We start from the raw sequence: 27,926 nt of genomic DNA, 5'->3' as shown, positions 1-27,926 counted from the left end.
TTTTCATGCTTGCGCTCTTCCTATTAGCAATGCGCATGCGCCAATACTCCCATCCGTCGACTTGCTAACTTTTTAATAACTTACATACAGTAGTTATCCTGGTTGGCAGTGTAATAGTTAATGTCTCCGCGCTCTCTTGCTCTGCTCCCTGCAGTCAGCACGAAGAAATATGTGCTAGAAGGGTGGGGGGAGCAGAGAGCCAAAGCTTGGCAGAATACAGTCACTATAGCAACCGCCAATGCTATTTTTTGATTGGCGGAATGAAGACTCAGAGGTGCGGCTGGATGGCTTTGCCGAGGTCGATTCAACTAAACTGCGCATGTGCTAGATTAGTTTAGACAAGTGCGCATATGCGTCTCGCCAAACTACAGCTCGCATTCCGAAGGGAGGGGGGAGAGAGGCAGATAGTGCAGGACAGCGGCAGGCAGCCAAAATCAACAGAGCTGCTTAACGGATCACTTTTCAAGGGCTGCAATACTAGGTATGTAAGACATGTAACGAGGCATATCGCTTATAAAATTTTTGTTGTAGGAGTTGACATGTCCTTTAACATCTTCAAATTGATGACTGGACCTCTCCCATTGAATCATACATGAACTTGGCAGGTTTTAGGTGGCGAATAGTCTAATTCAAATTATTCCCAGGGTATAGGTCTGATAAATCTCCAAATTAAAATTCGTATCGAGTTTGAATAATTCAAAATTCGCATTTGAGTGTTTCGACCCTTAATAAATCTGTCCCTAAAGCTTAAAAAGATTGATTCAACATGCTCTGTCTTATGTACTTGCTGTACCTGCCCAGCAGCCGTGTAATGTTAAAGAGGAACTCCACACAAACATAACTTAAGCTTTTTGAAAAGTAAACATAATTTCAAGCAACTTTGCAATATACATGATTTAAAAAATATGCAGACTTTTCATGATTTGTAATGGTTTGGAACAGTTCCCTAAGCCTAGCCCCCGGCTCTCCTGCTGATCTGTCTGACTACTTTGCTGAGCTGTCTGACTACTGTTACTTTGTATCAACAGCCATCTGTCCTCAGCCTGCATCCTCCAAACCCCACAATTCCCTGCACATGTGATTTCAATAAGGAAAGGAGCATCCCAGTGCAATGCATTGTGGGTTATGTAGTTCCTGCATGCTGTCTGTAAGCTGTGGAGAAGTTGTTACAATTTGTAGCATCATTGTTAAGTCCCTTCTTCCCTGCCAGGATTTCAAATGATGCAGAAATAGAAGAACTGTTAAACAGCTGGATTTCGGCATAGAAAATGGCATTTATTCAGACTTTTTGAAGAAACCAGTAACTGTGATGGGTGTATTAGGGGTTTCTGTGTTATGTGGCCTCTTTATTAAATTTTGGTTTGGAAGCCGGAGTTCCCCTTTAATGATCCAGGCCTTAGAAGTTGCCATCGTTAAGTGTCTGTGGCGCTACACCTGCCCTTGGCTCTAGTGAGAAGCAAAGCATAGGGGTCATCTGAAAACAACACATTAGTGGGGAGTATCATAGAAGCTGATTCTGTATATCCTCTATATGTTCTGTCTATTGTGAGTGGGTCACTAATCTCAGTAAGTGACAGTGTCCTAGAGCCTTTAAATCAGCAGAAAGGAAAATGGGGAACTGCTGGGGCATCTTTGGAGACACAGATGTTGTACATGATGTTTTGTGCTTCTGTACCAGCCCAAGGCAACCACAGCCCCTTTAGCAGTAAAGATCTGTGTCTCCAAAGATGCCCCAGTAGCTCCCCATCTTCTTTTCTGCTGATTCACTGATTCACATGCTCTGTGCTGCTGTCCCTTACTGAGCTTAGGGACCCACTCACAATATACAGTACACATAGAATAGAAATGTCACAATATAAGGCTGATTAGTAATTAATACACATAATTACTACATGGCAGCACAGAAACCAGTGCAATTAGCATCAGAATGTAATAATCAGCAAACCTGTAGCATCAGCTTATATTACAGCCAGGGAAGCTCATTTTCTGCTGGATAATTAGTGACGAGCCCTAAGCTTAGCTTCTCAACAGCCAATCAGAGCCCACTGAGCATGTGAGTGTCACAGACACTTTCCAAGATGGTGACCCCCTGTGACAAGTTTGAAGTCCTGGATCATTGCTGCTATTGACAAGCTCAAACTTTAGCCTCGTGCAATAAGTTCACTATATAAAATATGACCTTTTTAGCCACATTAATTTTTATGGGTTTAGTTCTCCTTTAAGAGCCTACAGAAAACAAGAAAGCCTACCTAGCAACTACCAGGGGAAATTCACAAAAGTGTCGGGAACGAAAAAATGTCTTTTAAATGTCTTAGAAAGTGTCTTGGTAACAGCCGACAAATTCACAGAGCTTTTACCGTGCCACATTTTTAGGAATTGCTCGTAAACTCGTTTGTTTTGCCGACAATTTTTCCGACACATGAAGGATCTCCAAAATGAAAAAATCGTTCAAATTGTCTTTGAACGATATACGACATTTTAGAAAATTGACGGACTTGCGGGACATTCATAGACGGTAACATCTGCCTTTGTGAATTTGCCGTACGTACGACATTTTACAAATGTGTCGACCGCCATTACTGGGTTACTTATTTTACCGACACTTTTGTGAATTCCCCCCCAAGTCTTTTTATGTGACATAGGCCACCACAGCTGTCATTTTTTTCGGCCTGTCTGGTTATTAAATACACTGCCAACTTATTGCAGCCAAAGATTTTGCCGACATGTCCTTACACAATGCAATTAGTCTTGTGGCTATTTTTGTCTATACCGGTCTATTAGAAAAGGGTTTGGTACTTAATAACCTTTTTTGTTTTCTAAAGAACTCCTTCCCAGAGCTCTGAAGGAATAACCCCTCGGGGTGGAATGACTCCCAAACCAGTTATTGGGGCTACCCCTGGAAGGACTCCGCTGCGGGACAAGCTGAATATTAATCCCGAGGACGGCACAGTGGATTATAACGACCCATCTTACATAAAACAGATGGTGAGAGAGAACAGAGTTTTTGTTCATGGCCACATTTTGGCATCTATAGCACCAGTAGACATGTATATTCACTGTTAAATGGGTGATTATGTTTTTTATTAGTAATCAGAGTTATTTCTACAATATAATGACCAAAAATATAATTTTAAAGTTCAATCCATTTATTGGGACAAAGCGGTGAAGGCCTGACACATTTTATTCCTGTTGGGGCACTTACTCAGCCAATGCATAAGTGCCCCCAGCAGGCACAAAACGCGTCAGGCCTTTACCTGTATGTCCCAATAAATGGGCTGAACTTTTAATTATATTTTTGGTCATTATTTTGGAGAAATAACTCACAACTCTTTGATTCCTGCTATATGTTATGCACCCATGGACTAGGGTGAACTGTATACTGTAATGAGCATATCTCCCTATCTTTATCTTCATTGCCCTTATTATTGGACGCTGACTTATAGCGGTGCTGCTATGGGCTATTTGCATCTACTTTGTTAGTTTTGAGGTTTTTTTATTACCCGAAACATGGCTGAAAAAATGTCTGGCACGTTCTCTTGGATAGAGGGTGAAGAGGGAATTTAACCTGCATTATAATAAATGTAGTAGATTCACCATTCGAAATGTAATGTTTGCCTTTATTATTTGCAGTTTTTATTTCTAAATGACACTATTTACACTGCAAATAATTCACTCTACTGTTGTTTCTCCTACTCAGTGTGTCTTAGTGGGATCTGGATTTTACTATTGAGTGCTGTACTAAAGGCTGATAAAAGCTGCCAACAGACCAAGTCGGCAGCTTATTGGCCCGTGTGTGGGGCCATCGACCGGCTTCCCTGATCGATGTTTCTGCCAGATCTCGATCGGGTCAGTTTAAAAAATCCCGTCCAATTGCGGCCGCATCTATGTGTGTATGCGATCCCGCGATGCAACCAACCGCATTGGATCAATTATGATCCGATTAAGCCGACTTCAATTTGGGCATATCATATCTGGTTACCTTCTCATTGTTCTGTTGTTGGGCTCCTGGGGGGGGGTGAAAGGGAGGGGATGATATCACTCCAACTTGCAGTGCAGCAGTAAAGAGTGACTGAAGTTTATCAGAGCACAAGTCACATGACTGGGGGCACATGGGAAACTGACAATGTGTCTAGCCCCATGTCAGATTTCAAAATTAAATATAAAAAAATCTGTTTGTTCTTTTAAGAAATGGATTTCAGTGCTGAAGCAGCACAATTAACTGTGTTTTGAAAAATGTTTTTCCCCTTGACAGTATCCCTTTAAAGTACTACTGTATATACTCGAGTATAAGCCGACCCAAGTATAAGCCGAGGTACCTAATTTTACCTACGAAAACTGGGAAATCGTATTGACTCTAGTATAAGCCTAGACACAACTACAGCCCTGTCTCCCAGCAGCGCACATTCTGCCAAAGCGACCCCCCCAGCGATCAACCGGACTTCTTTGTAAAGTTGATGGTGACAGAGAATTGCCAAACGGATTACTGTGTGCACTGTCCCACTGTCCCACTACCATGTGTAGAGAGTGCTGTTTGATATTGCCATCACTGTTAATCTTTCGTATAACCAACAGAGGGCGCTGTGTGATATTGCAGTCACTGTTATTCTTTCATATAAACAACAGAGGGCGCTGTTTGATATTGCAGTCACTGTTATTCTTTCATATAACCAACAGAGGGCGCTGTGTGATATTGCAGTCTGTTATTCTTTCATATAACCAACAGATGGTGCTGTGTGATATTGCAGTCACTGTTATTCTTTCATATAACCAACAGAGGACGCTGTGTGCTATTGCAGTCACTGTTAATCTTTCATATAACCAACAGAGGGCGCTGTGTGATATTGCAGTCACTGTTATTCTTTCATATAACCAACAGAGGGCGCTGTGTGATATTGCAGTCACTGTTATTCTTTCATATAACCAACAGAGGGCGCTGTGTGATATTGCAGTCACTGTTATTCTTTCATATAACCAACAGAGGGTGCTGTGTGATATTGCAGTCACTGTTATTCTTTCATATAACCAACAGAGGGTGCTGTGTGATATTGCAGTCACTGTTATTCTTTCATATAACCAACAGAGGGCATTGTGGGATATTGCAGTCTCTCCCCAAGTGAACTGTTGGTATAGGAATGATTAAAAGTGACTGCAATCTCAGCTACTGCCCGCTGACCCGAGTATAAGCCGAAGTAGACTTTTTCAGCACATTTTGGATGCTGAAAAACTCGGCTTATACTCGAGTATATACGGTAAATGTTTCTAGGTTGCTGCTAACTTTGCTACTTTTGTATAATGACAGGAAAGGGAATCTCGGGAGCACCTGCGCCTTGGTTTGCTCAATCTTCCAGCACCGAAAAATGACTTTGAGATTGTGTTGCCGGAAAACGCAGAGCGGGAGCTGGAGGATCGAGATCAGGACGATTCCTTTGTAGAAGATGCTGCCGACATAGAGGCCAAAAAGCAGGTTTGAAGTTTTGTGTCTTTAATGCATTTTCCGTTGTACCGAACCTTGTTGCTGTCTTTCAACTAGGGATGTACAGAATCCAGGTTTCAGTTCGGGATTTGACCAGGATTTGGGCTGTTCAAGCCGGATTCGACCCGAATCCTTCTGTCCGACCGAACAAAATCATAATTTGCATATGCAAATTAGGCGTGGGGAGGGAAATTGCGTGACTTTCTGTCACAAAACAAGGAAGTAAGAAAGGTTTTCCCCTTTCCACCCCTAATTTTCATATTCAAATTAGGGTTCGGTATTCGGTCGAATCTTTCGTGATGGATTCTGGGGGTTCAGCCGAATCCAAAATAGTGGATTCTTTGCATCTCTACTTTCAACAACCAGAATATTAATTCGGAGGGGCGGGGCTTACTCACATATAATTGACTAGTGATGTGGCTTTTTAGATGAGACATAATCATTCTGGCTAATGCCTATAAAGGGCAAGAATATGCCACTGCCTCTTCTTTCACTAGTAAAAAGATCAATCTGTCTCTGCTTTGTACATGTAGCCATTAAAGGAGAAGGAAACTCTGAAAATGAATAAGACTAAAAATGCCATGTTTTATATACTGAACCAGAATCAGCCTAAAGTTCCAGCTTGTCAATAGCAGCAATGATCCAGGACTCCAGGACTTCAAACTTGTCACAGGGGGTCACCATCTTGGAAAGTGTCTGTGACACTCACATGCTCAGTGGGCTCTGATTGGCTGTTGAGAAGCTAAGCTTAGGGCTCGTCACTAATTATCCAGCAGAAAATGAGCTTCCCTGGCTGTAATATAAGCTGATGCTACAGGTTTGCTGATTATTCAATTCTGATGCTAATTGCACTGGTTTCTGTGCTGCCATGTAGTAATTATGTGTATTAATTACTAATCAGCCTTATATTGTGACATTTCTATTCTATGTGTACTGTATATTGTGAGTGGGTCCCTAAGCTCAGTAAGTGACAGCAGCACAGAGCATGTGCAGTGAATCAGCAGAAAAGAAGATGGGGAGCTACTGGGGCATCTTTGGAGACACAGATCTTTACTGCTAAAGGGCTGTGGTTGCCTTGGGCTGGTACAGAAGCACAAAACACCATGTACAACATTTCTAGCTACTTCTTTAGTTTAACTTTCCTTGTCCTTTAAATTCCATAATCATTTTAATATGTGCATGCATTTTCAGGCAATCAGAGAAGCGCAGCGAGCAAAGGAGCTCAAGAACAGGCACAAGGCAGTGCAGAAGGATTTACCACGACCATCAGAGGTGAGTTACTGTACTCCATTCATCCAAGATTCTTGGAATCCTAAATTTCGCTCTTAAAGGAGACATATTGTGTAAAAAAAATAAGAAAGTACCAGTGCATTATACTCATTTAGATATAGAAGAATTGTGCTTAAAGTTGTGTTTCAGGCTGATTTATTGAATATGTGCAAAAACCCTAATAATCCCTCCCTTCTCTTCCACTTCCTGCTCTCTGAATTCCCAGACTGTGCAGGGGAGCCGGTGGCTCTCAGCTCACTGCACTGTAGGACAGGAACCAATCAGCAGCTAGCAGGACCTGATAGGGAACTGAAGCCTGTCTGTGATTGTGTGACTGCAGGGCTGTGATTGGCTGTCCCCCTCCTACTGTGCTTCTGGCAGGGACCATTAAGACATGCCCACCCCTCATTTGAAACACAGACAGATACCAGAGAACATCTATTGGGAGCTCCAATAAAGGGGCTATTTTTAAACATATTCATTTTTAGCACCATGTAAAAGCAACACCATATATTACTTATAACTAGGGTTTTTTTCGTTTATCCTATCTGTTGCCTTTAAAAGGGATGTTATAGAATGTCCAATTGTAAGAAACTTTGCAATTGGCCTCTATTATTTATTTTTATAGTTTTTTTTTTTTTTCTTTTAATTTGCCATTTTCTTCTGACTCTTTCCAGTTTTCAAATGGGGGTCACCGACCCCATCTAAAAGACAAATGTTCTATAAAGCTACAAATGTATTGTTATTGCTACTTTTTATTACTTCTCTTTCTCTGTCGTCTAAGGGGGACACAGGGACCGATGGGGTTAAGCTCCATCCTCCAGGAGGCAGGACACTTGGTAATATTAATTAAGGGGCGTGCCATACTTGGCTTAACCCCGCACACTGTGCTGAAGCTTCAGTTTTTCAAGTGTCCTGCTACCAGGAGGATGGACTTCCCCTCTGGGGGAAGATTTCTTCGGTCAGCATCGGCTGACACCCGGGGTGACACCAGGAACAGGGATACCTGCTTCCTAAGGGTTAGCCCCCGCCATGGAACAGTCACCGGGGTATTTCGTCTAGCCATGCGGCTATATCAACCACCCAGACAATGCCTGCGCCAAACTTGGTTGACAGAAGGTCTGGCCGGTGTTAACTGCTACTGAGGTAAGCTGTCCGGTCTCCCCCAGTATCCATATGCTACTGTGGCGCCGGTTGCCCCCCCCCCTCCCCTTCCCTCCTCCCTCTACCAGCCAGTCGCCATACTCTTTGGGTCCAGACTCGAGTCATTGCTATCATTCAAAGGGGACCCAGAGGGAGGCTGCCTCTGCTCTGCTGCGCATATCTTGCCGTTATAGCCTATTCCGGTGGGGAGAGAGCGCGTCTCGTTTTTGGCGCCATTCAGTGCGCGACGCCATTTTCAAATGACGTTCGCGGTGGAACGCATTGCGTTCCAGCGGCCATCTTGCGCACTACACTGAGCGGGCAGACACGCGCCACACAGAGGGAGCAGAAGTAACTGCTCGGTGCACACAGAGCGACTGGCAGCAAAGGAGGGGAGAGCCTTCTCACCACTACAAGCAGCGTTAAAGTGACCTACAAGGTTTAACTCACGCACACTTGCTTGGCTTCAGGTGAATCACAATGGCAGAAGGTAGGCCAGTGGGCTTATTCTCTAGGGCAGGGGGGAGAGCACCCAGCACAACACAGGTCATTTATTTTGCCTGTAACAAATGTCAATCAAAAATTGCTGGGGGCCAGAGTGAGCCACTTTGCAGGTCTTGTTCTGCTGAGCAAGGGGCCCCTGCCGCTGGTGGGCATAATTCAGATTCAGTAGTAAATCTATCTGAAGGTACAAATGATCAGGGTACACCACAAGAACCCGGCACCAGCAGAGCTCAAGATTTACCAGCCCCCCTCTGGGCGGTACAATTGTCACAGTCTTTAGCATCCCTGCAGGGGCTCCCAGCCATAGCTGATAATTTAGGCAAAGCACTAGCAAAGTTGGGCCACAAGCAAGGCAACAAGCGCAAGCGCACACATGGCGCTAAAGCCGACAATCCATCTAACACATCTCCTGACGAGTCGTCAGTAGAACAAGGATCATCTCAGTCAGAGGGCGAGATACCTTATTCAGATGAATCCTCTGATGAGGAAGAGGAGAATATAGAGGCTGAGAGAGACCGTGATTCCCAACATGACGTTGATAAAATCATCAAGGGGGTACTTGAAGTACTTAACATTTCACAAACACCTAAACAGTCCGATTCAGCAAAGCTGTTCAAGAGACAACACAAATCCACTTTATGTTTTCCATCGCATGAACAGTTGATGGACATGTTGCAGGATGAATGGAACAATCCAGAACGCAAGTTTCAAGCCACGAAAAAGTTTTCAAAGTCCTACCCGTTTCCCAAAGAAATAGTAGACAAGTGGACGATTCCCCCAGTCGTGGATGCCCCAGTATCCAGACTGTCAAAATCTACCGCGCTACCAGTTAATGACGCAGCGGCTTTTAAGGATCCATCTGATAAGCGTATGGAAGGATTTTTAAGGGCTATTTACTCGTCCTCTGGTTCAACTCTCAGACCCAGTTTGGCATCAGCCTGGGTTTCCCGAGCTATTCAAGCATGGTCAGAATCATTGGTCAAGGACATCCAAGAGGGAGTCCCCAGAACTGATCTATTGTCTTCAGCACAGACGCTTGCGGAAGCATCAGCTTATTTGTGTGACACTACTCTAGATGTTTCGCAGATCACAGCTCGGACTTCAGCACTGTCCGTTGCGGCACGCAGAACATTGTGGCTTAAAAACTGGTCTGCTGACCTGAGTTCCAAGAAGTCACTAACCTCATTACCATTTAAAGGACATAGACTATTCGGAGAGGAACTTGAGAAAATAATCTCACAGGCTACGGGGGGAAAGAGCACCTTTCTCCCTCAGGCGAAGAGCAAGTTTACAGGAACAACCAGACGTGGACGGTTTTTTCGTGGGCAAAGCGGCCGTTATTCGCGTAAAAGCAGCCCACCACAACGTTCGCACTTTCGAGGGAAGACCAGTGATAAAGGTCGTACCCCATGGAAGTCCAACAAAACATTCAACAAACCAGCAGGAGATAAGTCTACCTCAGCCTGACGGGGCACTCCCTCCGGAATCGCTAGAGCAAATAGGGGGCAAGTTACTGCGATTCCGGGAGGTGTGGATCCATCATTCAACAGATGCATGGGTCAACGAAATAGTCTCAGAAGGCTATCACCTCGATTTCACAAGATCGCCTCCACGAAAATTTTTCATGACCAAAGTTCCAACTCATCCCAGAAAGGCTCAGGCCTTCTTGCACTGCATTACCAATCTCGAGCGCACCGGAGTAATTATACCAGTACCAAGACAGGAGAGATTCTCAGGGTTCTACTCCAATCTGTTCATAGTGCCAAAGAAGGACGGATCCTTCAGGCCGGTGCTGGATCTCAAACTGCTAAACAAGTTTATCCGTTCCATTCATTTCAAGATGGAGACTCTCCGTTCTGTGATACGGGGAATGGAACAGGGACAGCTGATGATGTCATTAGATATCAAGGACGCTTATCTCCATGTCCCCATCTGGCCCCCTCATCAGAAATATCTCCGATTCGCATTTGCAAATCTACACTTTCAGTTTGTGGCACTGCCGTTCGGCCTGTCCTCGGCCCCACGAGTGTTCACCAAGTTAATGGCGGTCACAGCAGCAACATTACGGCTTCAGGGAGTATCTGTGACTCCGTATCTGGACGATCTTCTCCTCAAAGCCAGATCAGAGGTGAAGGCCAAGGAGGATCTAAACAAGTCGATCCGACTGTTGCAGAGCTTCGGCTGGACCATCAATTGGTCAAAATCCAACCTTCAACCAAGCCATCAGATGGTGTTTCTGGGCTTGGAGTTCAACACAATTTCACAGTTGGTATGCCTTCCACAGGAGAAACAACACAAGATCATGACGCAAGTGCGGTCATTGCTATTACACCAGAATCCTACTGTACACATGGCAATGCAGGTTCTGGGTCTCATGGTCTCAACGATCGAAGCAGTTCCCTTTGCTCAGATTCACCTTCGTGCCTTACAAGCAAACATACTATCATCTTGGAAGGGAGGACCTCTGTCTCGAGTGGTCAATCTCTCCCAGACAACAAGGGAGAACCTTCAGTGGTGGTTGAGGATGGACAACCTAATCACGGGGCAATCTTGGCGACTCCGGAATGGAACGTCATCTCCACAGACGCCAGTCTAAAAGGTTGGGGTGCAACCTGGAACAATCTATCAGCACAAGGTCAATGGTCTCACGAGGAGTCCAAACTCCCCATCAACATACTAGAGTTACGGGCCGTAAAACTAGCGCTGCATCAATGGTCATGTCTCCTGTACCAAAACCCAGTTCGCATCCAAAGCGACAATGTCACCACAGTGGCTTACATAAATCGTCAGGGAGGAACTCGCAGCAAAGCAGCACTGAAGGAAGTTCAGCTCATACTGGAGTGGGCAGAGGTCAACCGAGTAAGATTGTCGGCCATCCACATTCCGGGAGTGTCCAACATAAAGGCAGACTTTCTCAGTCGAAACCAAGTTCGACCGGGGCGAATGGGAACTTCATCCGGAAGTGTTCGCGGAACTCGTGGGTCTCTGGGGCCAACCACAGATAGATCTGATGGCATCCAAATCCAACCGGAAGGTACGCACATTCTTTGCACGGGCTCGAGACCCACTAGCGGCGGGGGTGGACGCCATGACACAAACCTGGACATTCGACCTGGCATATGTGTTCCCCCCGCTTCCGATGTTGCCTCGAGTGCTCAAGAAGATCAGGCAGTCAACACTGACAGTGATTGTAATAGCTCCTTATTGGCCTCGGCGAACATGGTTCTCCGATCTGCAGGATTTGTCGATAGACCAACCAGTTCGTCTGCAATGCAGACCAGATCTGCTCAACCAGGGCCCAGTGTCGCATCCCAATCCCGGACTATTCGCTTTGACGGCATGGCTATTGAAGCATCCATCTGGCGAAGACAGGGGATAGCAGAAGAAGTTATTGCCACTATGCTTAAAGCTCGTAAACCCACTTCTTCTAAGTCGTACCACAGGGTTTGGCGTTCCTACTATAATTGGTGTCAGGAGCTAGATGTCTCGGCCCTGGAACTCAATTTACCCAGACTTCTATCATTTCTTCAGCAAGGTCTACAATTAGGCCTAAAGCTCAGTTCTCTGAAAGTCCAAGTTTCGGCATTATCTATTTTGTTTCAACATCGACTAGCAACAGAAGACACCGTACGTACCTTCTTACAAGGTGTGGCGCATGTAGTTCCGCCATTTCAGCAGCCAGTTGCAGGTTGGGACCTTAACTTGGTGCTGGAAGCATTGCTGGATTCCCCATTCGAACCACTGCATTCTGTTTCCGACAGTTGGATCACCTACAAGACAGTGTTCCTAGTTGCTATTTCCTCAACCAGAAGGGTGTCCGAACTGAGCGCTCTGTCCTCGGATCCGGCCTTTCTGGTGTTCCACAGAGACAAGGCAGTGTTACGAACAGTTCCATCATTTTTACCTAAAGTTGTATCTTCCTTTCACATTAATCAGGAAATCATAGTACCATCACTATGTCCGGATCCCAAAAATGACAAGGAACGACGTCTTCACAAATTAGATGTAGTCCGAGCCCTTCGGTGGTACCTTGATAGGACAAAGACTTTTCGGAAATCACAGACTCTTTTTGTGCTTCCTGCCGGTCCTCGTAAGGGTTTTCCTGCTTCCAAGACTACCATTGCTAGGTGGATAAAAGAAGCCATCAGGCAAGCTTATCTTTCCAAAGGCAAGACGCCACCACAGACTATCACGGCTCACTCCACAAGAACCATGGGTGCATCAGCGGCCTGGCGCAACTCTGCCTCAATGGATCAGATCTGTAGAGCAGCCACCTGGTCCTCAGTTCATACCTTTACTAAATTTTACAGACTTGACACCACTTCTTCAGCTGAGGCCTCTCTAGGCCGCAGGGTGTTACAGTCTGTTTTGCATTAATGTTCAATCTGGCTCGTCCCACCCTGCTGTTGTCCTGGGACTGCTTTGTTAAGTCCCCATCGGTCCCTGTGTCCCCCTTAGACGACAGAGAAAATAGGATTTTTTGCTACTCACCGTTAAATCCTTTTCTCTGTAGTCGAAAGGGGGACACAGGGCTTCCCGCCCTAGGACGAGCCTTTGACCAGACGGTCGTGTCCAGGATAATCCCTGGCTTTCATTCTGTCATAGTTATCAGTTAATTTTTTCTTTGGAACAAACTGAAGCTTCAGCACAGTGTGCGGGGTTAAGCCAAGTATGGCACGCCCCTTAATTAATATTACCAAGTGTCCTGCCTCCTGGAGGATGGAGCTTAACCCCATCGGTCCCTGTGTCCCCCTTTCGACTACAGAGAAAAGGATTTAACGGTGAGTAGCAAAAAATCCTATTTTCTATTTCGGTCCTCTCCTCTTTATATTCCAGTCTCTTATGCATATCATTGCATGGTTGTTAGGGTAATTGAGACCCTAGCAACCAGAATGCTAAAACTGCAGAGAGCTGCTGAATAAAAAGCGAAATAACTCAAAAACCACAAATAATAAAACAAGTGGTCGCAAATTGTCCCAGAATATCCCTCTCTACATCATACTAAAAGTTAACTCAAAGGTGAACAAACCCTTTAAGGGTCCCATAATAGAAGGAGGAAAGTTTTGTTGGTCCAGTCACCTGTAACAACCAATCTGGTGTTTGTTTTTAAAGGAGAAGTTAACCCCCAAAATAAAAATGTACCTAGTAAAATAAAACCTAATTCGAATCAACTTTTTAATATACATTTATTAAAAAATTTCAGTGCTTTTAAAGTTATTTGTAAAAATGTTTGCTATTAAAAGCAGCCTTTGCTTAACTCCTGCTTGTTACTTTTTAAACAATGTTGCAAAAGTCTTGGCTCCCCAGCAAAATCAGGTCTGTTAATCAGCTGCCTTGTCTTGCATCGGATCAACAGTCTTAGCCATCAAGGCAGAGAATAGGCAGGGACAGACGCTGCTTTCAATAGCAATCCATATACTGTACAGATAAATTAAAAACCGTAGAAAATTTGTGATGAATGTATATCGTAAAGTTGCTTATGTTCTATTAGGCAAATGTTTATTCTGGGGTTGACTTGCCCTTTAAATGCTACCTACTTAGTGGATGCTATAAGAGGCTAGACCATTGGCAAACTTTACAGCAAATGTGTGTAACACTACTGATGTTCTAATTAAAATCCCTTTGATAAAATTAGGCACGAGCAGTTCTTCCAGGAGTTAAAAATCAATCATACCTGTATTTTAGGTGAATCAAACTATTCTGAGGCCTGTAAACGTGGAGCCGCCACTTACAGATTTGCAGAAAAGCGAAGAGATGATAAAAAAGGAAATGATCGTGATGCTCCATCACGACACCCTTCACCATCCTTATGCCGATAATGTAGGAGGGAAGAGAGGGAAGGCGCCCGGCTCGGCAGCGACCAATGCAGAAAGCATTGCATTTCTCGAACACACCTCGTATGTAAAGTATACTAAGGAGGAACTCAAGCATGTAAGTTTCGTAATTACCTGGCTACTCTCATACATTCGCGTAACATACTGGGAGCCATGATAGTAGAGGTCATTTATTTTTATTCTGTTCTAAAGGTTTAGTTGAAACTAAGGTCAAGGTTTCTATTGCAATGTCGCATTTGTTAACGTCATTTTATTTTCCTTTTACTTGCCCTTTAATTGCCAGGGCAGCAACAATACAGTGTTGGAAATTGGGGTTAGTGAAAGCTCTAATTAAGCGATTATTTAAAGGGATCCTGTCATCGGAAAACATGTTTTTTCCAAAACACATCAGTTAATAGTGCTGCTCCAGCAGAATTCTGCATTGAAATCCGTTTCTCAAAAGAGCAAACAGATTTTTTTTATATTCAATTTTGAAATCTGACATGGGGCTAGACATTTTGTCAATTTCTCAGCTGCCCCCAGTCACGTGACTTGTGCCTGCACTTTAGGCGAGAAATGCTTTCTGGCAGGCTGTTGTTTTTCCTTCTCAATGTAACTGAATGTGTCTCAATGGGTTTTTACTATTGAGTGTTGTTCTTAGATCTACCAGGCAGCTGTTATCTTGTGTTAGGGAGCTGTTATCTGGTTACCTTCCCATTGTTCTTTTGTTTGGCTGCTGGGGGGGAAAAGGGAGGGGGGGGTGATATCACTCCAACTTGCAGTACAGCAGTAAAGAGTGATTAAAGTTTATCAGATCACAAGTCACATGACTTGGCGCAGCTGGGAAATTGACAATATGTCTAGCCCCATCCCATGTCAGATTTCAAAATTAAATATAAAAAAATCTGTTTGCTCTTTTGAAAAATGGATTTCAGACAGAATTCTGCTGGAGTAGCACTATTAACTGATGGTTTTTGAAAAAAAAACATGTTTCATTCGAGCCGGCGGAAGGCAGATCGGGGAGATTAGTCATCCTGAAGAGGAGATTTTTTGCCTGGCGAATAATCTCCCTGAATCTGCCCGTGTGGCCATGCCCTAAGAAGAGGGTTACAAAATGAGCTTTTGATTCTTCTCATGTTACGTGAGGCTGAAGTATTGGCTTAATTTTATAACCGATGAGCTGCATGTGTATATTCCTTTCATTATCTCGCACTGTGATAGGCCGAGGAACTCCTCCAACAAGAGATGGAAGTGGTGAAGCAAGGTATGGGCCACGGGGAGCTCTCGCTTGACTCGTACAATCAGGTGTGGGAGGAGTGTTACAGTCAGGTGTTGTACCTTCCTGGACAAGGCCGTTACACACGGGCCAACCTGGCCAGCAAAAAGGACAGGATTGAATCACTTGAGAAGAGACTAGAGGTAGGTGTATAATTATTCTGCATGTCAAACTGACCACACACAGTAGCCCAAGACTTGGTCAACCAATATCTGACTGAAGATCTATTAGATATCTAAACCATTTAAAAAAAATCACTTGGTGAGGAATGCATCTGCTGTGTGCAACAGGTATGGGACCTGTTATCCAGAATGCTCGGGACCTGGGGTTTTTTCGGATAATGGATCTTTCCATAATTGGATCTTCAAACCTAAAGTGTACTACAAAATCATGTAAACATTAAATAAACCCAATAGGCTGGTTCTGCTTCCAATAAGGATTAATTATATCTTAGTTGGGATCAAGTACAAGCTACTGTTTTATTATTACTAGGGAAGCATCGAATTCGGGATTCGGCCAGGATTCAGCCCTTTTCAGCAGGATTCGGCTGAATCCTTCTGCCTTGCCGAACCAAATCCGAATCCTAATTTGCATATGTAAATTAGGGGTGGCGAGGGAAATCGCGTGACAAGGAAGTAAATGTTTTCCCCTTCCCACCCCTAATTTGCATATGCAGATTAGGGTTCGGTATTCAGCCAAATCTTTCAAAAAGGATTTGGGGTTTGGCCGAATCCAAAATAGTGGATCCGGTGCATCCCTAAATATTACTGAGAAAAAGGAAATCATTTTTTAAAAATTTGAATTATTTGGATAATATTGAGTCTATGCGAGCTGACCTTTCCGTTTTTCAGAGCTTTCTGGATAATGTGTTTCCGGGTAAAAGATCCCCATACCTATTATAATCTCTGGCCAAACAGCTTTTGGAAGGCCAAATCAGGAAAAGATCTTGTCGTTTGACAACCTCATCATCATTCTTTTTTTTTTTTTTTAATTAAAAGCCAACAGAGGTGTTACTATCCCTTTAATAACCCAATATCCTCAATATAGGATGAATGCTGAAAGCAACTAGATATGCAATTTTTAAAGGGGATGTACAGAGAAACATAACTCGAGCTTTTTGAAAAGTAAACACAATTCAAGCAACTTTGCAATATACATCATTTAAAAAAAATATGCAGAGTTTTCATGATTTTTAATGGTTTCTGACAGTTCCCTAAGCCTAGCCCCCTGCTCTCCTGCTGATCTGTTTGACTACTTTGCTGAGCTGTCTGACTACTGTTACTTTGAATCAACAGCCATCTGTCCTCAGCCTGCATCCTCCAAACCCCACAATTCCCTGCACACGTGATTTCAATAAGCAAAGGAACATCCCAGTGCAATGCATTGTGGGTTATGTAGTTCCTGCATGCTGTCTGTAAGCTGTGGAATCAGTGTTTAGTCCCTCCTTCCCTGCCAGTATTTCAAATGATGCAGAAGAGAAGAACTCTTAAACAGCTGGATTTCAGCATAGAAAATGCCATTTATTCATACTTTTTGAAGAAACCGGTAACTGTGATGGGTGTATTAGGTGTTTCTGTGTTATTTCGGCCTCTTTATCAAATTTTGGTTTGATAGCTGAAGTTCCCCTTTAAACAAATGACTGTGCCCAGTTTACCAGCAGGTGGCACTAGTGCTCTTTCCTTGTTTGAAATATTTCTAAAACTTTCTTTCCTAACGGTCTCAGACAGGCTGTTAACATAATGTGATACATGTGCCAAAGTAGTTAAACCAGCACATAGGTGGTAATAAATATAAGGGTGGGGAAGGTTTTGATTAGAATGTCGGTAGAAAGAAAACTTGAAGTCTAAGGCCGATGTCACTAGCCAGTTGTAACTATGGCTTATACTGGCCCCTGTGGAATCAAGCAGGGAGTGGGAAAAATGGCTTTGGATGGTCAGCAGCTCCTCAATCTCCATTTAATTAGCAGCAAATGACTTTGTCTGGAAGGGTGGGCTACCGGCCATCTTGTACTTGTGTAACGGGAAAGTGGTTAAAGGACAGGTCAGTGTAAAAATAAAAACTGGGTAAATAGATAGGCTGTGCAAAATAAATAATGTTTCTAATATAGTTAGTTAGGCAAAAATGTAATGTATAAAGGCTGGAGTGACTGGATGTGTAACATAATAGCCAGAACACTACTTCCTGCTTTTCAGCTCTCTAACTCTGAGTTAGTCAGCAATATTAAGGGGGGCCACATGGGACATAATTATTCAGTTAGTTTGTATTTGATCGTCAGCATTCAGCTCAGATTCAAAAGCAACAGTTATGCCCCATGTGACCTCCCTCAAGTCTCTGATTGGTTACTGCCTGGTAACCAATCAGTGGAAAGCAAGAGAGCTGAAAAGCAGGAAGTAGTGTTCTGGCTATTATGTTACACATCCAGTCACTCCAGCCTTTATACATTACATTTTTGGCTAATTATATTAGAAACGTTTTATTTTTTGCACAGCCTATTTATTTAACCAGTTTTTATTTTTATACTGAGCTGATCCTTTCATTTTAGAGGTGTGTACTGCAATGGGAAATACCTGAGTTTGAGGGATATGCACTGAACGCTTGTTCTCAGTTTGCACATGTGAGCAAAGTAAAATCTTTGCAGTGACTAGCTCTCAGTGTTCAGATATGCTTGCTGATGATGCAGCGTTCTCTGGTTTGTATCAGCGTTTAAAGGAGAACTAAACCCTAAAATGTAAGATTGCTGGAAATGCCATATTTTATATATTGATGTTATTGAATGTTCTGCATCTCTATAGTGAGTAATGATTCAGGCCTTCAAACTTGTCACAGGAGTTTCCCATCTTGGATTTTATTAGAAGCACAGATCAATTTGAGCTCACGCTATTAAAATCACCAGACATCCTGTCTCTCTACATGCAGAATTTGTGCAAAAGGCAGTTATTTCGTTAGATTTTGTTTGTACTGGAATCAGTTATTTAAATGAGCGCTAATACATCTGCTAGGAAAGGAATCCCCCATATAAGATATATTGGGGAAATTAGGAAATTCGGACAGGACATTGAAGTAAATGGCATAGCGATCAGCTAATCGATGATCTACCACGTCACCAGTCCCGCCCCCCTGAAATATTCAGCCCCACCCCTACAGCACAGATCCCGCCTCCTACATCACCTGTCACTTGCCCCACCCCTTTCCCGGAGTTGGGCAAACAGAAAGGTGGCAACCTTAAATGGATTCTGTTTATGATGATGATTTTTATGATGTCATTTTTATTTCTAAATGACACTGTTTACACTGCAAATAATTCACTCTACAATATAAAATTTCATTCCTGAACCAGCAAGTGTATTTAGGTGTAATATTGGTGTGTAGGGGCATCTCAAGTCATTTTGCCTGGTCAGAAAGAGACAGCACTTTAGGATGGAACTGCTTTCTGGCAGGCTGTTTTCTCCTACTCAACGTAACTGAATGTGTCTCGGTGGGACCTGGATTTTACTATTGAGTGTTGTTCTTAGATCTACCAGGCAGCTGTTATCTTGTGTTAGGGAGCTGTTATCTGGTTACCTTCCCATTGTTCTGTTGTTAGGCTGCTGGGGGGGGGGGTGATATCACTCCAACTTGCAGTACAGCAGTAAAGAGTGATTGAAGTTTATCAGAGCACAAGTCACATGACTGGGGGCAGCGGGGAAACTGACAAAATGTCTAGCCCTAAGTCAGGTTTCAAAATTAAATATATAAAAAAATCTGTTTGCTCTTTTGAGAAATGGATTTCAGTGCAGAATTCTGCTGGAGCAGCTCTATTAACTGATGCGTTTTAAAAAACCAGCCAGTAACATCTTCATAGTCTCTGGGAGCAGGCAAATTATATTCCCTTTAGACAAGACGAAAAGGAATATAATGGGGTCCTTCGAAAGCCGTGATGGCACTTTATTCCAAGCACTGGGCAAAACAGGTAAAGAGATTGGTACATTTCCAGATTTCCTTTTCCCCCTCCTGTCGTGAGTGTTTATTTATTGGAAGCGCAGTCCAAGCTCTCTGTATGTTCAGGTATAAGGAATCCAGTGGCTGTGCCAGATTCCAGAGGATGAGTATGCCAGCCATTCTGCACTCTGATGTATGAAGGCATCTGGAACTCATTTTGTATTCTCGTGTGATTAAATTATTTGGCAGCGCTCACTCGAAATGCTAATAAAATATGAGAATTAGAATGTTTTGACAAAGGAAGATTGGAATTGCGGAGCATAAATAAAAAGTTAGAATGTTCCATTTTTCTGCGCTGTGAAAGGAAGCCTATTATATTCTCCTCCGTCTCCCTGCGAGAGACATTCGATTCTCACACCCTCGTCTGAGACGCCATTGTGTTTTTATTTAATAGAGTAATCTTTTAAAAATATGTTGGGGGAAAAAAATGATTTATAGCCTTAAAAATGATTAACTTGAGTTTTACAGCGGCCAAAGTGAACAATCTGTTTTTTTTTTTTGTTTTTTTTTTCCTTTGGCCTCTCCCTCCGAACTATGTTAGTTTTTCAGTCGTCTTGGCCCCAAACCTTGTTAATGGGAAAGGTTTTTCTTGGTTTGGTTGTTAAGAGTTCAGTTGACATCTCCATGCAGGGCCAACCTTTGGTCAGGGCTCCACTTACTGTAGCTTATTATAATAATACAGATATAGGAAAGCACTGCTGTGTTATTTAAACATAGTACAGGTATCCAAAATGCTCGGGACCTGGGGTTTTCCAGATAACTGATCTTTCTGTAATTTGTAAGTCTACTAGAAAATCATGTAAACATTAAATAAACCCAATAGGCTGGTTTTACTTCCAATAAGGATTAATTATTAATCTTAGTTGGGATCAAGTACAAGCTACTGTTTTATTATTAATGAAAAAAATAAAAACAGTTTTTTAAAAAATTTGGATAAAATGGAGTCTGTGGAACTTTCTGGAAAACAGGTTTTCAGTTAATAGATCCAATACCTGTACCAAGGATATTTAGGGACTGCAAATCCCCATCCCATTTAAAACAATCTTCCATTTTTGGTGTTTTCTAGAAGAGCATATGGGTATTCTGTTCACATCTCACCCCGTGTTTCTACTGGAACGTTCAGGCCTGTATACTAATGATTGATGGTCTTGACCCATGGACTAAAGGTGGCCATAAACGTAATTACGATCTTTCCTGGAAAAGATCTTTCCAAGGAAGATCGTTTGTTTCAATACACACGTTTAGAGCTGAATCGTCCGATATACAGGTAGAAAGAATAGAATTCTACCTGTATCTGACAATTCAGCAGTAACAGTGGCTGATGTTCAGGTGCCTTCAAAGGCAAATATGTTCTGCCTGGACCTATCCACGAGCCGAACGATATCCAAACCTTCAGCCGATATTGGTCGGCTCTTCTCCCACCATACACGCACAGAATATCGTATGAAAATTTGGATTCTTCCTGCAAGTTCTTCCGGCTTCTTCTTGTGGCTGTTTGGCTCAACTGTGCTATGCAGAAGAGCGAAAAGCCGAACTTTAACGAAAAAGTCGGCTATTTCGTTCTACTGCGCATGCCTCTCTGCCCTGGGAAATTTGAAAACCGAAGAAGGAAGAGGATCAATCCGTGGTGCTCTCTGGGAGAACCCTAGGCCGGTGCAGTTTTCTGCTGATCGGATCATCAACCAGAGGTGTTCAGTAAATAAATGTGATCACTTGGTGGTGACTAACTTTTGACACCCCCAAGTAAAAAGGAATGAAATAAAAATAAATGAATCATCATCTTACTATGTACACATGGCCACCCTGGCACTAAATATCTTACATGTAATTGCTTGTTTCACTTTTCTTTTTTGTTTATTTAGCTGGAACCCCCTTCTCTTTCCAAGGATTTTGGTTGAAATTCAGATGTTAAATAATTGAACGAGTATAAAAAAATGTGTATTGAACCATTTCACCCTAAGAACACAAACTTTTCCCCGAACATGTGCATTTGTGTTTTTTTAGGGACATATTCTTTGAATGTGGCTCCCCCCTCTGTTTATAAAGTAATTCTTTCCTAACACCAACCCTACCACCTAAAGCAAGTGAAATAAGCCGAGGGTTCTATGCGTTCATGTAAGCATCAGTTTGTGGGATAGAATACATCAGTTTATGGGATAGAATACATCAGTTTGTGGGATAGAATACATCTGTTCGTGCGATAGAATACAACCATTTGTGGGATAGAATACATCCGTTTGTGGGATAGAATACATCAGTTCGTGCGATAGAATACATCAGTTCATGGGATAGAATACATCAGTTCGTGGGATGGAATACATCCGTTTGTGGGATAGAATACATCTGTCTGTGGGATAGAATACATTAGTTTGTGGGATAGAATACATTAGTTTGTGGGATAGAAAACATCCATTTGTGGGATAGAATACATCCATTTGTGGGATAGAATACATCCGTTTGTTGGATAGAATACATCCCTTTGTGGGATAGAATACATCCGTTTGTGGGATAGAATACATCCGTTTGTTGGATAGAATACATCCGTTTGTTGGATAGAATACATCCGTTTGTTGGATAGAATACATCCGTTTGTTGGATAGAATACATCCGTTTGTGGGATAGAATACATCCGTTTGTGGGATAGAATGCATCCGTTCGTGGAATAGAATACATCAGTTTGTGCGATAGAATTCATCAGTTTGTGCGATAAAATTCATCAGTTTGTGCGCTAGAATACATCAGTTCGTGCGATAGAATACATCCGTTTGTGGGATAGAATACATCCGTTTGTGGGATAGAATACATCCGTTTGTGGGATAGAATACATCCGTTTGTGGGATAGAATACATCCGTTTGTGGGATAGAATACATCCGTTTGTGGGATAGAATACATCCGTTTGTGGGATAGAATACATCCGTTTGTGGGATAGAATACATCCGTTCGTGGGATAGAATACATCCGTTCGTGGGATAGAATACATTAGTTTGTGGGATAGAATACATCCGTTCGTGGAATAGAATACATCAGTTCGTGGGATAGAATACATCTGTCTGTGCGATAGAATACATCAGCAATTTTGCAAACTTTTAGCTGGTGGCAAAATTGTTGAAAATATTTGCTCATCACTAATTATTATTATTTATCATTGGGCCCAGAGCAAATACCCTCTGTGGCAATTTTTTCAGCTGTGGTAGCTTTAGGTACATGTTGTTTCTTACACTGTCCCATATCACATAACCCAATTAAAATTAGACCAGTGATCCCCAACCAGGAGCATCGTTTTGCTCACTATCTCCTTGGATTTTGCTCCAAGTGGCCTCAAAGCAGGTGCATATTTTTGAATTCCAGGCTTGAAGGCAAGTTTTGGTTGTATAAAAACCAGGTGCACTGCCAAACAGAGTCTCATGTAGGCTGCCAGTAGCCAATCACAACCCTTATATGGCACCAGGGTCTTTTTTCATGCTTGTGTTGCTCCCCAACTCTTTTTACGTTTGAATGTGGCTCAAGGGTAAAAAAGGTCGGGGACTCCTGCAATAGGAGGGCCGAGGGATTATGGGATGCAGGAAAAACAAAGGCAAACATTCTGATACTTTGGTAATTTAACATAGAGCATAATGTTTTGCCAGCAGCACTGCCTGGGTTGTACTTTTTTATCATGTTGCCCATAAAGAGCTGGGGTTATAAAGTGGAATCAAATATAACTATGGCAATATGTAACGAAATGTATGAAATGTATTGAGGTTTGTAAAGAGAATTAAAATGGTGGCAAAGGGACTGTATAAAGGTGGGTCATGGTCAGAAATGTTCTTTACATATAGAACTTGCCGCACAGAGGGGTGCTCCTCCTCGCCACGGTATTTAGATGCAAATATCCAGCAGTGGGTTGGGGCAATTTTTTTCAAGTGTTTCTTTTTGTTATTTTAAGGCCACACTCTACCTTAGATCACTTGATCAGATTTGCAAAGCTTCTCCTGGGAACCAGGCCAAACCCTATCCTAGCCCGCCCTGTTTATTGTAAGCAATCTGTATAAATCTACATGGTTGACTTTTAGCTCAAGTGAGAGTGCCTTGTTACACACAGACTGACCAGAGATGCCACTTTGGGGATTTCCTGCTGCATTTGGTTCAGGAATTGGCCATGTCTGAATATGAAGTTTGCCATTATTAGTCATTCGACTACTAGAAAGCAGTCCAGTTCACTCGGTAGAGTAGCTGTGGGTTCCAACGATGGATGTTTGCTCTGAATCCAGGATTTAGTTGGAGATATCGAAGTTTATGATAAATCCAAGGATTTAAGGTCATGCTGTAGACATTGGAAATGGCAACCTTTTTGATCACAATTTTTTTCCCCCTCAAATTTGAATATGAAAATGAAGGTTCGTGTTCAGTATTTCACCTTTTGAGTGAGGATTCAGTAGTTGGCCAAATCAAAAAAAAAAAAACAATTGGTTGGGCACATCTTTACTTATGAATACAATACTCTGAATACTCTTTAGAAAACAATAACAGAAAATTATATATATATATACTGTATATATATGTGTGTATGTAATGGATTTTCTGTGCCTGCTCCAGGTCAACAGAGGTCACATGACAGGAGAAGCCAAAAGGGCAGCCAAGATGGAGAAGAAACTGAAGATCTTGCTCGGTGGCTACCAGTCCCGGGCCATGGGGCTCATCAAACAGCTGAATGAAGTCTGGGATCAGTACGAACAGGCAAACCTGGAACTGGGAACGTTCGAAGAACTTAAAAAACACGAAGATATCGCCATTCCTAGGAGGATAGAGGTGAATATTGTTGGATACATGTATTTGGTTTATAGCTTGTGAACTGTGCCCACGCCACTTTGCTGCTTTCCGATGGCATCATTTTCCAGTAATTAATAGTTTGTGCCCTCCCTGTGCTTTTTTTATTCTTAATCTACTATTTCCACATATCTTGTATTTTAAATGAATTACCTAGCCTGCCTCTTTTTCATCTGAAGGTCGCGAAGGATTCGAACCCTCGAATCCTTCGCGAAAGATTCGGCCGAATCCGAATCCTACTTTGCATATGCAAATTAGGGGTGGGAAGGGAAAACATTTTTTACTTGTTTTGTGTCAAAAAGTCACATGATTCCCCTACCGCCCCTTATTCGCATATGCAAATTAGGATTCGGTTCAGCCGGGCAGAAGGATCCGATGTGGCCTTGCAAGAGATTTTTATAGCCCCCATACTGCTCAAGTAGCTCCACTAATCATCTTTGTATTTTAAAGGGGAACTATCGCGAAAATGAAAATTTAATAAGCTTCCTCATACTGAAATAAAAAACTTTCTTAATGCAATCAATTAAAAAAATTCTGCATTGTTTCTGAAATGATCAAGTTTATCTTCACTATTCCTCTCTCAGCATCTGTTTCTCATTGACAGTTAGATCCAATATATCTTATAGGGGGCTTCCTTTCCTAGCAGATGTTTTAGCAAACAAAAAAATTTAACAAAATAACTGCCTTTTGCACAAATTCTGCATGTAGAGAGACATGATGTCTGGTGAGTTTAATAGAGTGAGCTCTAATACATCTTCTAGGCAAAAGGGCCCCCCCCCTATAAGATATATTGGATCATTCATCTGACACCCAACTCCTGATTCAAGACAGAATGAAGAGAAACAGATGCTGAGATATAGGGGATAGTGAAGATAAACTTGATTATTTCAGACGGTACTGATTTTTTAATTGGTTGTATTTAGAAAGTATCTTATTTCAGTATGCTGAAGCCAATATAAAATTTTCATTGTCGCTAAAGTTCCCCTTTAATCTGGCCCCAAGCACATAAAATTGTGGCTATCTCTGGCCAGCACTAAGCCAGTACAGTTTTTAAACGTTTGGTGGAGCTCCGGTTCCATCTCCTGTTTAGCACAGAACATTTCATCATTAAGAAACAAGCATCTTGGCAGCTTCCATGAACAAAAAGCTTAACACTAACTGCTTGAGAAAGTGAAGCTACTGCATTACATACAACTATGGGGCAGATTTACTAAAGGGCGAAGTGGCCGTCGCTAGTGAAAATTCTCCAGAAATCCCATCCGCAGGGACATCACCAATTTACTAACAGGTGTAGAGGACAATTCGCTAGTGAAAGAGACGGTCACCAGAGCAGTTTTGTGCCCTATCGCTAGTCGAATCGGGCGAACGATCGTTACTCCCTAAAGAGTTTCCTTCTCCAGCTTAAGGCCCCCATACACGGGCCGATAAAAGCTGCCGACAGACCGAGTTGGTATCTTATTAGCCCGTGTGTGGGGCCATCCGACGGGCTTCGCCGATCGATATCTGGCCAAAAGTCTGCCAGATTTAGGTCGGGCAGGTTAAAAAATCCCGTTGGATCGAGGCTGCATCTGTGCGTTTATGCGTTTCCGCGATCTGACCTTCCGTATCGGATGCATTAACATCGCCAATCGAGCAGATCTCTGCGTCTATGGCCACCTTTAGACCTGGCGAACTGATAAGATGAAGCTACATCCTCCTCAATCTTATGTCAGTGACATCATATCCTGTATGCCGAAAAGTCATAAAAGTTCTACAAAAAACGCTGGTGTTTTTTCATATTTTAAAGCGGGATTGTCTTCAAAAGTTCTGACTTAAAGATTTCTGTGTTAACATTTTTTCCCAACTATTTGAGGGGCATGCCACATTAGTTTTAGGGTGGGCTTATGTCTAGGACATCTTTATTGTCTTCCTTGGACATGTGTAATAATTAGTGATGGACGAACGTATTTGCCAGGCGCAAATTTGCGGTAAATCTCCACGTTTCAGCGCCAGGGAATCAATTTGGGAATTTGCAGAAAAATATTCACAGGTAATTTGCAACTCGGCGACGGAATAGACGACGGTCGACAATTAAGGACGCCCATTGACTCTAATGGGCGCTGAAGTCAACTTTGACGCTGGCGCCCATTTTGACGCCAGCAAAATCTGTGTTCCGCTAATTTTTCCAGTTTCAGAAATGGGACAAATTCGCTCATCACTAGTAATAATAAGTGGCCACTTCAAGCATTTGCACCAACATCTCTAATAAAGACGTATATATGATCTATATGTACCCACCCTATTTAAATTGACGTAAGCGTAAGAGTACTAACGAAGTTTTGGTAGGCAGAAATGAACGCTAGCGAAAGATCGCTAAGAAATGCTTGTGCTGATGAATTAATGCTAGCGAAACTTCAACAGTGCTCGGCTGAGACTCACTTCAGTGAATTAGTGTAGTGGTAGCAAATTTGCGCCTGGAGAAGTATGGCTGATCATTTGCTGGCGAAAATTCGCCCCCTTTAGTGAATTTGCCCTTATGTCTTGTTATAGCAGATTATATGGTAACGTATATGTACAAACATTATTACATCTTTCTCCTTCCTGTTCAGTGTCTGAAAGAGGACGTCCAGCGACAAGAAGAGCGAGAGAGAGAGCTGCAGCAGAGATTTGCCGAGCTTATGCTGGAGAAAGAAAGCTACGAAGCCATACTGTGATCCCCTGCTGTTTCGCATGCACGTCGGCCATGTTTGCATGTTCACACCATTGCTGTGCGTGATAAACGTGCAGGGACCTGCGCTGTGTCGGTTGCTGCTTTCTGTGTCTGCTTCGTTTTTATGGGGAATGTTCCGTTATGTGCAGCAGAACATTAAGCTGGCAGCCATCTCGAGTTGCGTTTAGAATCTCCGAGATCTTCGTGGTACTCGGTTGGTTTGAAGCAAACTCCGAGACACGAGGACGGACCTGAAGAAGTGTATTTTTATTTTCTATTATGGAGGGGCATTTTTTTTTTGTTTATTGTGCTCTGTAAATTGCAGTCGTTTTCCTGCAGTTGCTTTTATTGACGGTGTCCGTTTGTGACTGAAAAGCGATGTTAGAATCGTATTTTCTGCCTGTACCATTGTGAGCTTTTCACGGTTCTAGCTGAATTGATTCATTCCAGTAAATTCACTTGTTGCTAGCGATAAATTACTGTTTAATCTCTGCCAGCAGATTACCCATGTTCAATAAACAGTCATGTAAAAGGAATGTCCATGCAGTCAATACATATTGATATATTACATGAAAATGCCCTGGCTTCCCCCAGTTGGGTTTTGTTTAAATGGCACAAGATGCAGCAGCCAGGATTCCTAGTAATCTCCCACTGTACCATAGGCTTGAGTCCTGCATTGGGTCTTGTACATTCACCTGCATAGGTACCAGGAGTGATTCACCTCCGGAGTAATGTCACTTCCGGCCAACTGTGTCTAGGTTTTGTGGGTCCCAAGTCGAGTTTGAACAACTTGCAGGGATGGGCAGGGGTATTGTGGTTTAGCTGGTCTGGGTTGGGTTGTGGGTCAGCAGGTATGGTTTGGACATGGGTCTGCTCAACTGAACCCATGCAGGACTCTACCATAGGCTTTCATTTCATTCACACACACATTTTTGTGCCATTTCTATCCATGGTCCATGTAGCATTTAACAGTT

At 42.7% G+C, this 27,926-nt stretch overlaps 1 protein-coding gene across 1 annotated transcript in view; it reads left to right on the top strand.

Moving 5' to 3' along the window:
* cdc5l.S (cell division cycle 5 like S homeolog) overlaps positions 1-27,484 on the top strand; it is a 54,942-nt gene extending 27,458 nt beyond the window's left edge. The window contains 7 exon segments of the mRNA NM_001103188.1: positions 2,823-2,985; positions 5,300-5,464; positions 6,665-6,745; positions 14,075-14,320; positions 15,424-15,621; positions 24,033-24,245; positions 26,852-27,484. Of these exon segments, the coding sequence (NP_001096658.1) occupies positions 2,823-2,985; positions 5,300-5,464; positions 6,665-6,745; positions 14,075-14,320; positions 15,424-15,621; positions 24,033-24,245; positions 26,852-26,956 (1,171 nt within the window). The 3' untranslated portion in view covers positions 26,957-27,484.
* Positions 27,485-27,926: the final 442 nt, after the last annotated feature.

This window comes from Xenopus laevis, chromosome 5S (genome assembly GCF_017654675.1).
Source record: "Xenopus laevis strain J_2021 chromosome 5S, Xenopus_laevis_v10.1, whole genome shotgun sequence".
NCBI classification, from domain to species: Eukaryota; Metazoa; Chordata; class Amphibia; order Anura; family Pipidae; genus Xenopus; species Xenopus laevis.
The sequence above is the reverse complement of the archived record's forward strand: the minus strand, read 5'-3'. Positions and strand labels throughout refer to the sequence as shown.